Here is a 16186-nt window from a genome sequence, read left to right on the forward strand (position 1 = left end):
GCAAGAATTCATGAAGCTCTTATCCAATGGTGTGGAGGTGCTCATGTCAGTGAGTGTCCACACCAATGATGTAACAGATCTTTTAAAACACTGACAAGTGAAAATGGTTCTCTCCTTAGACTGTCTTCAGATCAGGGTACGGTCCTTGCCCAATAGGCTTACAAATTAAAACAGTGACCTATAAAGAAAACAATGAGGTTTGTGTCCACCACAGTGATCCCCAATAAGCCATTAGGAGCAGGGAATTAGGAAGTAAAAGTTTCATCATGCCAATAAAGTAGGGTGACCTCTTTACTCCTTCTGTTCTCCCTGGCCATCTCTGTGTGTTGATGTTAATGTCTTGTTGTTAGATGTTAAATCACACTAAAGAAAAGGAGACTGTGTTCATCCTGGTAAGTTTAATCAGCAGCTTTCATGAATTTCCAGATTGTAGTTTTATTGTATGCCTTCAAAGAAAAAAAAATCCATTTCCTCTATTAAGCTTTAATATTATTGAAGGCTTCATGGTATGGGAGGAGTTAATGAGGTGCTTGGAATTATCTAGTGGGCAATTTTAAATTAATGAAATGAATAAATTTAAATTTCACTTCCAGCCTCAAAAGGTTAAGAGTCTGACAAATAACCAATGTTTTCTGCTTTCTATCTAGAAGGATGATGGTTGAGAAGAAGGGGGAAAGAAGAGCCAAAAAGAACTATTAGAATGGAGGTTCTGTGCGCCAGGATACTGGTAAAACTGAGGGGACAAGCAGAACATTCCCGCTGCCCTCCACTCTGGCAACACCAGTCACTCCTGCAGCCAGCATGGGAGCTAGCTGAGCCCACACACCACAGGATACATACATGTTGGTTGCAGTTCGTTCCAACAAAGTCACAGTACATACAACAACAAGCACAATACCAAGATATGTAGGGAAATTATAAAAATATTGAAAACCTATCTAGAATTGGTTAGTTTCTAAAGAAAAAAAAGTACCTCATTTAAGAAACCAATAGCAGTTCTGTCAAGGGGAGTCCAAATTGGACATAACTATGGTACAGATATTTAAGCCCTCAGGAATTGTTCCCTAAAGACAGCTCTACCTCATGCCGCCCATGTCTATCCATAAAAGCTGGATTTCTACACCATGATTACCTAATGCATGCAAGATGGTCTGATTTTATAGGAACTTAAAGCAAATTTATAAGCCTGCCATTTAAAATCCTAAATCAGCAAAAAGCAGCCACAATTTGTTGTGTAGTGATTAGTGAAGGATGGCCAACTTCAGGAGCTCAAGGAAAGTTGCCAGAATAGAACAAGAAGGGTGAGTTGAAAAGAGAAGAAGACAAGTTGTAAATGAGCGGAAACTCGGGTCTCTGCTGCCAGAACGATGGGTTTTATTGGTCTGCAGAGGTAAAGGGAATTTAAAAAGATTAGATTAAACTTACTATCAATCCATATGCGTGCTTGTCCTCATTACTTTGGTCCTTAAGGAAAAACGTTCAATATGTTAACAATCATTTACAAGTCACAGAAAGCATCCTCCCCCCACCGAACAGCAGCAGCTTGTCTCTGGTTAAGGGCTCAAGCAGCAGCAGATGCTGCCATCACCAGGACCAGGTGGAGATGAACAATCCCACCTAAGCAGCCCTGGTCAGGAACACAACCACCACGACGAGTATTACTTATTCAAAGGGCCAAGGGAAGACTCCAAATAAAGTTCTTGCAAAGAATACACACTGTAAACCATGGAGTGCATGGTGATATTCATGCCAATGACTCAAGCCAATCATGTACAGGAAACACTCATTATTATCTGTCCATCTAAAGTTTTAAATATTCATAGTATGCCCCCCCACATCCAGACCAATGATGCTCTCTCCATTCCCACCCTCCACTCTCTTCTCCCTGTGTGAAGACACTTTGCTTTTACCATATCCCATGGAATAACCAACTGTTTTTCATGAGTTGGGAAAAGGAATAAGAGGGAAGGGAAATATATGCTTGCATGCAACTAAACATACGATTTTATTCAGTTTGGTTCAACCAACATTCATTAAGTATCTGCTCTGTGCAAAACACTGCTACACTCCAGGGTAGAAAGACAAAAATGAAAGAAGGAGCCTTTGCCTTCAAGAAGTTTGAACTGTACATAAATAAGCAAAGTGGGAGAGGAAGAGAACACTGACGGCAGGAAGTACCAGTTAGAAGAGGCTCACAGAGCTTAGAAGGAAGGCAAAGTATTCTCCAATGCAGAGATGAAGCAAAGAGTACATCCCAAGAATAAGAGATGGCTTGGGCAAATGCATGAAGTGGGACATGAAGTATTACATTTCACGAATACCTAGCAAGCCAATTCAGCTGGAATTTAAGCTTAGTCAATGGGAATAATGAAGATGTGATGTATAGATATTATATAGACTATGGAAAGCCTTAAATGCCAAGTGTTAAGGAGTTTGTGTATTATCTTATAGACAATAAGGGGCCCTTGAAGGATTTTGAGAAGTGTAACAGTCATATCTATGCTGCTGAAAAATTCTTTGGGTGGCTGTAGAGAGGAAAGATTATGCAGACAGGAAAGACTCCTGGCAGGGAAACGAATTAGTAGGTCAATGAAGTGGTCTAAGTAAAAGGTGAAGACGGTGTGAATCAGAGGGGCAGCTGTATGAACAGAGAGAAAGACTGACATGTGAGAGATGTCATGGAGGTCCATGTCAAGATGTGGCAAGAGACAGTACAAAGAGGACCAAAGGGGAGGGAAGAGTCAAGGATGACCGAGATCATGGACTCAAATGACTTTGAGGCTGGTGGTTCCCTTAACAGACACAGGGAAATGTAGAGGAGGGAGATACTTAGGGAAAACGATGAGTTATATTTGGGACATATTGATTTTGAGGTAAACAGAGAACATTTAAGAGGAACTGTCTAGCAAGGAGAGGGAGATACAAGACTGATGTTCAGGAAGGGGACTATGCCTGGCTCTACAAATTTGGGAACCATCTGTGTGGAAATGAAAGCAGAGAGTACTGTAGATGGAAGAGAGGACTGGGCGCAGGAGATGAATTATTACATACTATTAAGATACTTGCTCCACTCAAGTTGAAAATAATGTAAATGCCACATCAATTAAGGACCTGGAAACGGGGATCACAACACAATATAAAAACAGTAGAGTAACTGACTAGCTAGTCTCAGAGCTGGGAGGACCCTCCAAGTGTTATTTAGTCCAATCCCACAATCCACAAAGGATTCTCTTCTATGCTAAACTTGATGAGGGCCACCTAGTCTCTGAATGCCTGAAGTGATGGTGGACTTTCCATGGAGAGCAGAGAATGAGTCAATTTTCTCCAAATTATTAAGTTAATTATGCTATGGGGGAAAACAGGTTCTCTAAATATCATAAAAATGTAACACTCAGCCTTAAGACAGATGCTTTAAAATTCAATTATAAAACAATCAACTAGTTGGTAAACTTTGAATCAATTGTTTCAATTAATTTTTATATTGCATACATTTCTCTGCAACAAACCCCTGGATTTCTTTTTCTTTTAGTGACACTAAAACAAGGCTATAGACAGGAAGGGACAAGCGGGATAAATAAAATAATAAGTACAGATGAAAAAATTACTGAAAAACTATGTAGAGGAAAAAACCAGGTTACTTTTGGTCCAGGTGACAAAAGTCCACACATACTCATTTTTACTGCTAACTTGCTAAGAAAATGTTGAGAAGATATTTAGATGTTCATGTTAAATGTCACTGGTGGTTATGAGTTTCAAATCAAGAGTATGGACTGGATTTAAATTCTCTCTCCGTATGTATGTGATCTGAAGAGATAGCAGAGGAAGCACAAACCTGGATTAACCAGCCGAGGGATTACAAAGTGTTCTTGGGCCATAAATTCTGACCATCTTTACGGAATTTCAGAATTGGAGGGGAGTTCAGTGGTAACCTAGTCCAACTTAAAGCCACAAAAGATGCCTTCCAACAGCCCTGACAAGTGGCCATCCAGCCTCTGCACAAAGACCTGCAGTGAAGGGAAGCTCACTACTTCTCAAGCCACAATGGGACTCTCTGCAGCCCCTCCCTACTGGCTGGTTCTGCCCACTGGGACCAAAGACAATGGGCCTAATGCCTGGTGACATCTGCTCAAATCAACGAAGATAATCTTTGTGCCCTTCCCACTCTTCTCTTCTCCAGGCCAAACACACACAGATTTGAAACCAGTTTCAATTTTTAAAAGAGTTGTGCTGAGGATGAATGCAAAACTTCTGCTTCAGGACTGAACAGAGGGCACCATAAGGTGAGGACTGCTCCCTGGGGTTTCAGATCTGAAACAAACTACTTCCTCCTTGCTAGGCATCCCAAATAAAGGTAGGTATGGCCATCCAACAGCCAGGCCTGCCTCAGTGCAGAGCAACATAACATGTCAGACGATTGAGGCTTGTGCTGACATAAGTCATCTTCATCATCCACCTTCCTCATCAGACCCATCACCCCAATAGTCAGCATACTCCCAACCCTTCCCTACTCTCCCTATCTTTAGGGTACTGAACCCCTGACTTGGCAAAGAATACCCTCTCTTCACCTTGCTGTTTCTCCCCTCATCTAATCTCTCATTCCCAGTCCTGAACACTAGCTCTCCCTATGACTCGATCTAGAGGTGGTTATTCCTTCCTTGATTGTAGCAAAATGATTGAGATCTGGATGCCTAAGAACTGGGCCAAACAAAAACACCAACAAATTTTAGCAGGCTTTTGACCAGCATTACAGACCCGAGTGTTTGAACCTTGGTACCACTGTCTGAAAATGAAGCTTCATTTCTCTACCGAAATGTATTCTTTATTCCTTCAAATAAGGAAAGATATTCTAACAAGGCTTTTCTTAAGTAAAATGGTGTACTCTTCAATGAAATGAAGCATAAAAGTCTAACAAAAATATGGTAGAGGGGGATTTTTTGTTTAAGTTAGGTGGGAAACTACACAAGAAGCTCATGGAAAAGAAAGTGTTTTGGGGAGGGCAGGGAGCATCTGGAGACCCCTGTCTCTTACAATGTCATTACTGAAAAAGCACCCAGGCCTCTAGGGGACAGAAGACTGGGCCCAGTCAGAAAACCAGGCTCAAGACCCAGCTGGCACTGATCTGATCCAGTTCTATTCAACAAGCACCCGCTATGTGACAAGCACTGTGCTATGCACTTGGGGATATAAAAATAAAAATCAATCCCTGCTCTTAAGGAGCTGACATCATTCTAGGGGGAAAATGACATGTCCCAAATCACTGAGACATAAATACAAAGTAGTTGGGGGAGCAGAAGGTGAGGAGAGGAAGAGAGAAGATCTTCTTTCAAGTCAGGGTCAGGGTGAGGCGGAATGGTGAACATGAAAGGTAATAGGAGGTGACACCTGAATTAAGCCATGAAGAACAAGGACCACTGAGCCTCAGTGTTCTCATCTGTCTAACAGGGACACCAAGAGTCAGGCCTCCTCACTGAAGAGCAAGTGCTCAGTAACTGTCAACTACGACACAAAGGTTCATCAAACTCCAATATGGCTTCCAAATCCACATTATCCAACAATTAAAAAAGGTAGGGCAAAGATTCTTCAATTCTGTTTATCAATCAACAGTCACCAATAGCATAAGGCGTGACCCAGCCAGGCTCTACTTCTTACAGAAGAATGCCCATTTCAAGCATCAGAGCTATTAACATCAAAAACTGTTAATTATGTGATGTGGGGTTTCATGAAACTCCAGTTTCTGTTTTTTTTACCAGATCTAGATCACGGCAGAAAAAGCTTCAAAAACAGTCCGCAAAGCTTGTCATCTTGGTGTTCCCTGAGATTCCAGATGATGAACATAAGCTCAGATGAAAAGACTATCAAGTGAAGGGGCCCCATCCTCAATAATGGAGTACATGACAAGTGAAGCCAATACGGCAGCAGTATCACCAAGAGCCTGGCCAAATCGTTGTTCTATGCTTTTCACTCCTCAGCCAGAGTCTTGGGGACTTCAAGGTTCTTCCCTAGAACCTGGGAAGTTCCATTTGGCTCCTGAAAAAGTGTAGGAGTGAAGGCTTTGAGGAGACCCCACAAATCTATAAGAGCCCCTACGATTGCTGAGAACTCCAGGTTTATTATTCTTATTCCATTACCTAGATGTGTCAGAGCTAAAATTGTATGACTGTGCAGTTAGAAGAGAGATTCAGGAGAATGTAATGGATCTTATCCCCTTCTCTGGCCAGGTGAATGGTTAAACCAAGCCACAGAGAAAGGTATCTACCAGCTTCTTGAGTACTTGGAATGCATAACCTCACTCAAAAAAGCCAACTCTAATGTTTCAGCAACCTGTTGGCCTTGTCCTTGAGCTAAACTTTTTAAAGCATGCCTGGGTTTTTTTTTTGTTGTTGTTCATTTTTCCTTTAACATGGAAGAAAGCTGCTTGGCATTTCCAGCATAAAACTACTTCATGCCCTTGTCAGCAGCCCCTTTAGTGAATTCCTCCTTCCCTAAGTAAAAAACCACCCAGGACTTCTCTGTGACAGGGTCTGCTCCTCTGTTTACTTTTTCCAGTGTCTTTATATTCTCTCTAGAAGTATGATCATCCTATACGAATAAAAAATTACCTGACAGTGCTGAACTCCGATTTCCTTCTTCCCTGTTTCTATCATTAAGCCTCCCAATTCTAGAGTTCCAGTTACCTACACCAAACAGTTTTATTTCTACAAAAGCTTGTTTGAAAAAGAAATCCGCATATTGAGTCTCCAGGTTATCTATGCCAGAAGACCACAAATGCAGATTTATCAAGTGGGCCTAGCACTATAGCTAATAACTTGTCAGTGGAAGATGAAAGAGCCTAGCTCCGAGTAAAGTAATCTGAATCTAAATAATTTTAAAGGCAGAACCAAGGAAGCAATGCTAGGTTTTTTGATGGTAACTAAAATCGCCACTTGATTTTGTGTAAGTCTTTGGGCCAAATTACAGCCACAATACCACACTAATCTTGTGATGGGGTTGCACATATATGAACATTCAAACCATAATATGCTCTCTTGCTCCCTCAGTTCCAAGACACACAAAAATGGAAGGAGCGACTGCCTGCTTTTGACAATACGTATCATGCATGGAAGCCACTGGCTGAATGCACAGGCCATTAATGAATTTGAGTACAATTTGTCATGTACACAAGAAAAGTCCTGATTGCCCAAGGATTTTCTTTGAAAACCTTTATAATTAAATACTGATTTGGAAAAGCAGGGGAAAAATGAGATCCAACAATAGGTAATTACTAGAAGAACAGGCATCCAAGGAGGGAATGGCAGGAATGTAAACTCAGCCTAAGGGCCTTCTATCCCCCCATTAGGAAGCCTGTCTTTGGACTCTCTACACAAAAGCAGCAGAGACCAGAATTCTAAAAGCATTTTCCCAAAGAACATGACATTGTCCTGCTACTTCTGGTCTTCTACGCTATCACCCTACATGGTCAAGGGCTTGACTTTGATTCCTTCTCTGCCAATGATAATGAAGTTAACGGGAAAGTGATTGAATGTCACTTAATTATGAAAGTAGTCTTGTAACTGAAATGGCAAGTAGAACACCCTTTTGATTGGCCAGTCAAACAAATCCCTCATACCTTGCCAAAATAGGGGATAGCAGATAAAGGCAGAAACTGTGATACAGGCAACAACCAATCACTAATTCAACCAAAATAAAAATTCAATGGCTGAAAAATGCCCAAGCCAAGTGAAACCAAAAATGTTAAGAAAGGTGGATAATGTTGTGCAGTTTTTTCACCTCCAAAGATTTTACCAGCCATACCATTTGAAATTATTCAGAATGTTTATTTTATTTAATACGATGTCTGAATGGGTCAGATTAAAAAAAAAAAAGATAATTGACTAAAGTCAATTCATGGGTTGGCAAGCTAATTTCCTGTGGCTAAGCTGATTCTTCAATTTAATTCCTTACTAAGTGAACTAGAAGTCAAGTTACCTTTAAAAATAAAAAACAAAACAAAAAGAATCCCTAATCTACTCCACCTTCTGGTTAGCTTTTTGCTGGGTAGGGGTGGGGAAGAACTACCCTAGATTCCCTTTGTTCACTCCTATGAGAACAAGAAAAGACCTGGCAGAAACACATTTTATTCCAGCAAGTGTCAAAGGTTCAATCTAAGAGGAAGAGGGCGTCCTAGATAAACCCTTGCCTCCTTCCCACCACCACCAAAGATGACCTCACCGCAGCAGACTCAGGCAGGCAAGGTGTTAGCCAGGCACAAAATGCTGTTCCACAGCACAAGGAATCCCACCAATTAGCTTCTTGCAGAAAGTTACTAAGCTGAATGAAGATCCCATCATGTTACTGCCCCCTCAAGAAAAGTTGACATGTCACTGAACAGTAAATCCCCATTAAGCGAGTCAAAAGCAAAGCTTACTTACTTTAGCGATCTGCAGCAACACAATGCAGTGTTTAATCGATTCTACCATGTTCTATAAAAACAAAACACACATTTTAGGGTTTTGTCCAAATAATAACTTTGCGAATGTTTTCTAAGACTGAAGATAACCATAAAATTTTAGCAAATGACATGGTGTGGAGGCCCCAGGTCACCTGCAGCAAACTGAGCCTATGAAAGCAAAGGGAGTTAGAACAGTGACAGCTGCGCTGACTGAAGAACACTTAGGCCGCCGTGCCAAAGATGCTTGTTTCTTTTGAACTGAAAACAGCAGAAACTAGTTTTTAGCCAATCACATATGCCCGAAAAGTGAGCATGTCTTTTCAGAAGGGAGAGAAAGGATTCCCTTTTAAGCTCTTAGATCTCTATCAGCATTATTTCTCTAGAATAGGCTCAGTTAAAGAGAAATTCCTACAAAAGATCTAGACAGAAACAGGCAGTGGAAAGGGACACTCCCATAAAACAGCAGGCCTGAAATGCGATGCTCCCTCTTAACTTCACTATTCAATGTCTTTCTTTGCTACTCCTATAAAAAGACAAGCTATGCAAAATGGCTTGCACACCACATAATGACAGAAGGCCAAAACATTAATGAGGAGATTTGGAAAAAACAAAAGTGTTCACAATTACAAAGCTCCTTTTTTTTTTTAAATGCCAACTTTTAAACAAGGATCTCAAACCTCTAAGACAGGAAACAGATCGGGCGTTATCTGAAGTGAATGTCGGTTTGGCAATTTTTTCAACCCTAACTCTATGGTAAAATTCTAAACAGCCTTAATGAGACAACTCTTTGAAAGTTAAAATGAATGCTCAACTATCATAGCTACAAATAACTTGAATAGAACAAGTCAAAACAAAGCCTAATAATGCAAAACACAAAACTTACATTTGTGGTCTCTTTGAGAGTCTCAATTCTCTGTGAAAAATAAATCCAAAATATAAACCATGAGAAGCATAAAGGAAAGTGTTTACGGTTAATACTAATTACGGTAAATTATGCTTATATATTGTAATGACCATATAGTCATTTTAGGCACTTTATTCATGGGGCTCTATGAGCTCACCTGAGCTGATCCCCTTGTCCTAGAGAATAAACTGAGACCCCCCTCCAGGGGCACCTAATTCCCAAGACTGCAAAAGCAGGTCAGCAAACACTAGGTCAGACTCAGGCCTGAGGCCTCGGGCTCCGAGGCTAGGCCCCTGTCAGTTACACCAGGTCCTCTCCCTACAAGTGATAATCAAACCTGTAGCAGCAGTGACTCTGAGCTCAAAGGCTAAAGATAATTAGAGGCAAAGATCCTCTATGACAGACCATGCTGTATTTATAAACAAGCCCAGAACACCTGGATTAAGTTCATCATGAAAAAGTCATGACTGCTTTCAGATGAAGACAATTCGCATAATTATATAAATGTAAATTAAAAAGGTAAAAAGGCTTGTTTTAAAATAAACATTTGGCTAAGCTCATTACCCCCCAACAAAGGAGAGAACCAAAACATAAAACCTAAGTGTGGAAAAAAGTAAAGAATAAGGAGTTATGGCTATAATTCATTATGAAAGAATTGAAGAAGAAGGCTATTCTTCAAAAAAAAAAAAAGCAACAAAGCTGATCAGCTGAATTACTGCACTAAGGAAACTAGAGAAAGAGAAAAAATACAAATCTTTAAAAAACCCAAACCCCAAGTCAGGGAAAGAACAGGAGTAAGGCTATCAAACCCCAAGGTGCTGGGGCTAATATCCAAATTCTCCGCTTTCCCTGACATCATCCTCTAAAGAGTGCACGTGAACTTTTCTATGAGATGAACAAAGACTGTGTCCACCTAGAGGAAGGTGGGATAGACCTCTTCTATCCTGGATGAGACTTGGGCTGAACTCCAGAGCAAAAGGCAGCCTGGTTATGCTGTAATGCAGAGCTATTCTGGATGAAACAGGGGTGGCAAAAGCCCTCCAGGGCTACCCAAGAAACGCTGCTGGTGAGCCTCCAAGACACAGTCACCATGGGCCCACAGAAACCCTTTGGTGAATTTAATGATGCTAAATTAAACACTGTAGCAGACCCTAATACAATTATCTTAATTAAATAAATAAATAATATAGAAGAAACAACATTTAAATGGGAAAAAGAGTTACCTTTCTCTGTTCATCATCTTTGCAGTTTTGAAGCTTGTTATCAAAGAGCTATAAAATAAAAACCATAAACATCAGTCAGAGTTATACTCTAAGAAGCTACTTTCCTACGTAAACAACATTTAGTCAAGTTGCAAAAGACAAATAGAGCTTTTAAAGATGTGTGCCCCAGGTAGGCTACCATCCTAATGTTTTGTTTTTAAAGACAAACTAAAGCCAACGCTACACTGCTATGCAGAGCGATTCTGGGTGAAACAGGAGCTTCCCACAAAATGCTGCTGTGAGCCTCCAAGTCAGACACCTCTTGAGTACCTTAAGGCTTTTCTAACCAGTGAGAACAAAAGAAAACCTTTGACTTTTAAGACTCTAAGCTACTATTGGTGCTTCTCAAAAGCCGAGAGAGGCATTCTCCACACTCTTCCAAGGCAGCACTTGGGGGCCTCTGCTTGTGCTTTGTTTTAAAGAAAAGGGAACAGGAGACACAAGGAAAAGACTCCTCTAGTTTTATAAGTTTGTAAGTTGTTGCTTATATGCATATGCTTCAGGTGGATTCTCACCTGCAAAAGTCAAGGAAGGGTACTAAGTGGGGAGACACATGGAGTTCCAAAGTTTTCTCCGGAACTTACCTGCTTCCACAGGAATTAAAAATGGCCAAGTCCTTTCAGATCTCACCTTTTCTTACAAGTGTGTCTATATGTGCAAGAAGTGAGTACGTGTTTATGACCACAGAGGCTATAAACCATCATAAACATCTATATATTATTGTCAAAGTAATCAGGTTATTGAGAGAAATCTTTGAAATAAGCAACTTCAAATAAGAGCTAGAAGCTAGAGAAGGGTTTCTGGGTTGTTTTAAAACCAGCAAGAGAGCCAGAAATGTCTGACTGAAAAGTGGAGACACCCAAACATCTGGTTTACTTGTGCACCAACCACCTCATCTGCCCTACCTTTAGCTGATCGATCAAAATTTGCAAATATGCATCAGCCTCTGTCAGTTTCTTATCAAAGTCCTGAACACTGGGAACAAATCCAGAATCTACACCCTAGAAAAAGGGAGAGAAAAATGATTATCATATAGGTATCAAATCTAACCATAAAAAACACTGATATTACAGAAAATGCTTTAACCGTCATTCATGAAAACATCTCAGATGCAGAGCGGCTGATGACAGCTAATGTCTATGAATACTCTAGGAGATCTGTGATTTGATCATTTCAGGAATTCCCAATGTCTATGAAAGGGTGACTGAAAATTCCCCAGGTCTCCATGGCACAAGAGCAGCATGCATCTTTCTCATGAGGTGAGAGTCCCTTAATGCCAAAAGTACATATATTAGGTAAATTCCTAGCTAAGGATTTAGCCTTTCCCCAATGGAAGTGGTGCCACTTATTCTTCACGAATCATTCACCTAAGCATCGATTCTACAAGCTATATATATATATTCCCATTAACAATACAGGGGAACCTGCTGATTGGACAACTTTTAAAGAACACTACTCTGACTTCCAATCACCTGCTTACCCAGACCAAATTTCTTCACCCTCAAGGAATTTCTACTAATAGAATAGGTATTTTTTAGCCCCTCTACTTTCTGATTCTCCATGCCACTCTGATTTTTCGTCTTTAAATTCTGTTCTCAATGGAGATACTATTCATTTCAAAACTAACCATTCTTCCTACTCTTCAACAAAATCCTAAAAGCCGATATTGTCTACAAAATTGTCCCTATATGAGCAGAAATAAAAAATGTTCCCTCTCAACCAATGCTCTGGACTTCCTTCTCACCCTGTGTACCGAGAATGTTTACTTCTGTATAGGACCAGAGGCTCACTGCTCAGTTTGCTCAATCATCTGTATTTGTCCAATGCCTTATATCGTGTCTGATTTAGATGAGAAATGTTAAGATGGGGAGATCTGCATCAGTGTTTAAGTTGACTGACAGAGAATTTGCAGGAGCTGATAGGGCCTAAGAGTAAGTCTGTCATGATGCTGGGTTACAAAAGCAGCTGGAGTTTGTCTCACAACCCAACCAGAGCCATCCCACAAATTACAAGTGTCCTGGCCAGCGATGTGAAGAGCAAAACCACAAAAGAACAGGGCAGGAAAGGACCGTGGCTGCTTCCAGAGACTAGTCCACTCACCTGTCTTCTCTGGGACGCTTTCCCCATGTCCCACCCTCAGATAGCCTCCCAGAAACCTCCCCCTATTTTTTGTGGCTCTGCCTTCTGAAGCCAAGCAGAACAAAGTGAATCTCTCTTCTCCATGACAACTTTTAAAATATTTGAACACAGCTACTATGTTGTCCCTCTCTGTTTCAATAAACACTAAACCGAATTTGAAATACTGCCAGTTACACAGTATCCTAGGTCACTGGGGAATTAAATTCATTTGCTGTTTTTTTTTCCAATATAAAACAGGAATGATACTAGAAACAGCATTGCTTACAATCAGGAACTTTGTTGTTGTCATTGTTGGGGGCGGGGGGCCCACAGTGTAGAAGAAAGAGGAATATGTGCCACAAAGAACAGAGAGAGTAGAAAGACTTACTTTAGCAAGCTTTCATAACCAAAGCATGCTTATAAAATTGTGAACAATCTTATTTGGAAGATTGAGATGGCTTTCCATTAGAAAATTGGAATGCAAAAAGACAGCTAGAAAAAAAAAATCTGTGAAGGTCTATACCCTATTTATGTAATTGGAACCATCAAATCCATAAGCTTTAAGAGGAACTACATTGCAGTACTAGACAGCAGGGGTCAATCACTTTCAGAGCCAGTCAGAAAGTCACAGGGAGTTAGAAAGAAAGTATGCTAGTTGGTGCAAACCAGGTTGGTATGAAATGGGCTGGCTAACTGGTAGTGTAACTAATGAACAGCAGTATATACCCAGCTTATTCATGAATCAAAATAAAAGGGCCAAGAAGAAAAAAAGAAAAACGGCATTTTTCAGAAATTTCGGTAGGGAGCATAGGAAGGAAATGTGTTTAGTGCAGTAAGGAATTGTCAATCTGATTCCTGGGTGCCATCGAAATTCCTATTCATTCACCTTTTCAAATATCTCACCTTTAAAAAATCAAATCATATCAATCCTATCACTGGGAGCAAGTCATTTCAAAGCACAGTTTTAGAGACCTCTCAGGCCATTGAGAACCCATACTTAACCAAGAATCCTCTACTTTAAGGGCCAAACAAAACAAGCCTAATCTTGTTCTACATTAACAGCAGCCTTCCAAATATTTGAACAAAGCTACCAATCTTCCCTAAATCTTTTCATCTCTAGGTTAAACATTCCAGTTCCTTAGATAAATCTTCCTAGGGCATGACTTTTACCATCCTGATTGTCTTATTCTGGATACTTAACAATATCTTCCCCTAACAAAATGGTGCTCAGAACTCAAGGCTGGACTCCCAGATGTGGTCTGACCAGGGCAGAGGTCAGTAGCATGCTGGGCTTCTCTCACCATATTGAGCTGACCCATATTGAGCTCAGATTTCCCCCTGTAACACCTACATTTTTTCAGACAAACTTCAGTTAAGTATAACCAACCAGGCTTTCCTATCCTCTATTTGCAAAGCCAATTACTTGAACACCAGTTTATGACTAGACACTTACTCCTTTTCAATTTCATCTTATTTGATACCAAAATCTTTTTGAATCCTGACTGCCATCCAGGGTTTGATCAATCCTCTTCCCAGAAGTGTCAACGAAAATGCCATTCAGGCCTTAATCAAACTGATTTTTTTTTTTTAGTGTTCAACAAAGAAGGACCAAACACAGATTCCTGTGGAACTTCACTGAACACCCTAAATGGCCATTCAATTAGGCTGAGATCCACCTACAGTAGACCTATTGCCTAGTCCATATCTTTCCTTTGTTGGACTTTGTTTCCTGAGGGTTCCTTAGCTGCTCTTCTCACTACATGGGACCTACTTAAGACCTTGATACAGGGCAAAGGTTTTCAACTTTTGTTGGGCTGTAGGCCTTTTCGGGAGTCTGAAGACAGTCTCCCACCTCTCTTCTTCAGTTTGAAGGCCCACCACATTTTCAAAGCCTTCAAAGGATCCTTCCTCCAGCCCTTAGAGGCCTGAAGTCCAAATAACGCATACTGGATTATCACTTATAGTCATTCCCTTACAGTTACCTCTTGTGGCTGTCATTATAAGAACTCTCAGATCTACCTCTAAATCTTCTTTCACCTATTTACCTAACTTCTCTGCTTATTCCACCTTCTTTATTAAATATACTAATGTTCATGAGTGATGTTCATAAACACAGTCACCTGTATCCACCCCAAATTCCCCCATGTATATACATATGAACCCACAAATAAAAACAAAGCAGTCAAATTTCAAAAATTTGCTGATTTAACCTTAAAGGTGTTCTTCAAATAAAGAAAACTTTCAATTTATGAAAAACATAGGCTTGGCATTTTACTGAATGCTCAATTATCTTTCCCTCTATAAAACTAATACGAATTTCAGTTACTACATGGAATCAGCTGATGCAGAGTTGAAGAGCCATCCGAGAGTGCAGAATTCAGGGCAGACTGGTGCCCAAGCCCTTCAACAAGTCACACAGTCTTTTCTTTTCTTCAACACCTCAACAAGGGGGTGCCACTATCCATTGAGAATACAACCTACTACTAGCTTTACCCTTTTAGCTTAACCATCTGGAGTGCCACAGGCACTTATGAATAGAAAAATTAATATAATATAAAATAAATAGATGATTCCTTCTCCCCACACAAATACCTCTAAGTCTTTTGATCATTTTAAGGGAAAAATTTGCAAGACAGGCTCTCTCCTCCTTTACTAAAGACTAAGGGAAACAGGGAAGAAAAAATGAAAGCTGAAGTCTAAAGAAATCATTTTAGTCTTATAATTACATCAGAAGGACAAGCACCCCAAGGGGCATCCATAGGTCAGTTTAGCTTCTAGGGGTGGGATAGCTCTGGCCTTCAGGTCAGCCCTTGCAGGCATTCTCATCTGAGCTTCTCCTTCCTTCTAGTGCTTTTCCTTTTCTTACTCTCTCCCTTCCTTCTATGAGGATGGCCATGGGCATGGCTCGACACCACTGGTGGCAGCCAGGATTAAAGAACCTTGCTGATCCCTGTTTTAATAGATCAATAAACCCTACATATTGGGCCAAAGGGCAGTGCTATAAACTGAAAAATTCCAAATATTTTCAGTAAAAAAAAAAAAAGTCTGGATAGATCATAGAGACATGGGAAAACATAATGGAAGGAGTGGCTTTGGGAATGACCAGGCCTTACATAGTCATAGTCACAATCGATTGTTAAGTACCTACTATGTGCCAAGGCACTATGAAACTGTGCCAGGTACTAGGGTTACAAAAACAAAAATAAAACAATTCCTGCTCATGCAAAAACAAAACTGGGGACCATGTACCAAGAATAAGCAAATGTGCCATCTCTTTAAAGGGACAAGATCAGCAGAGACCACTGCCTAAGGAAAACTGCCAAGTACAGGTCATGAGTACTTTCCTAATGAAGTAAGTTGCAGAATGAAGTTCTACAGTGGTTAGTGAACAATAAGGGCATTCTAATCATTCAACATTAAAAAGGGAAGGGGCAGATACCTTCTATGCTAAAGAGAGTTTCAAAAGGACCTAGG

At 40.4% G+C, this 16186-nt stretch overlaps 1 protein-coding gene across 13 annotated transcripts in view; it reads right to left on the minus strand.

Annotated features, from left to right (window-relative positions):
• OSBPL9 (oxysterol binding protein like 9) overlaps positions 1-16186 on the minus strand; it is a 146104-nt gene that overhangs the window by 25236 nt on the left and 104682 nt on the right. For 8 of the 13 annotated variants that reach the window (XM_036755061.1, XM_036755057.1, XM_036755065.1 and 5 more), the window contains 5 exons: positions 11500-11595; positions 10556-10603; positions 9312-9341; positions 8409-8459; positions 1426-1464 (listed from right to left, as the gene is read on the minus strand). In XM_036755061.1, the coding sequence (XP_036610956.1) occupies positions 1426-1464; positions 8409-8459; positions 9312-9341; positions 10556-10603; positions 11500-11595 (264 nt within the window). The remainder of the gene's footprint in view (positions 1-1425; positions 1465-8408; positions 8460-9311; positions 9342-10555; positions 10604-11499; positions 11596-16186) is intronic. The other 5 variants (XM_036755064.1, XM_036755059.1, XM_036755062.1 and 2 more) reach the window with 1 other exon arrangement.

The sequence above is a fragment of the Trichosurus vulpecula genome, chromosome 4, assembly GCF_011100635.1.
Source record: "Trichosurus vulpecula isolate mTriVul1 chromosome 4, mTriVul1.pri, whole genome shotgun sequence".
Classification (NCBI taxonomy): Eukaryota; Metazoa; Chordata; class Mammalia; order Diprotodontia; family Phalangeridae; genus Trichosurus; species Trichosurus vulpecula.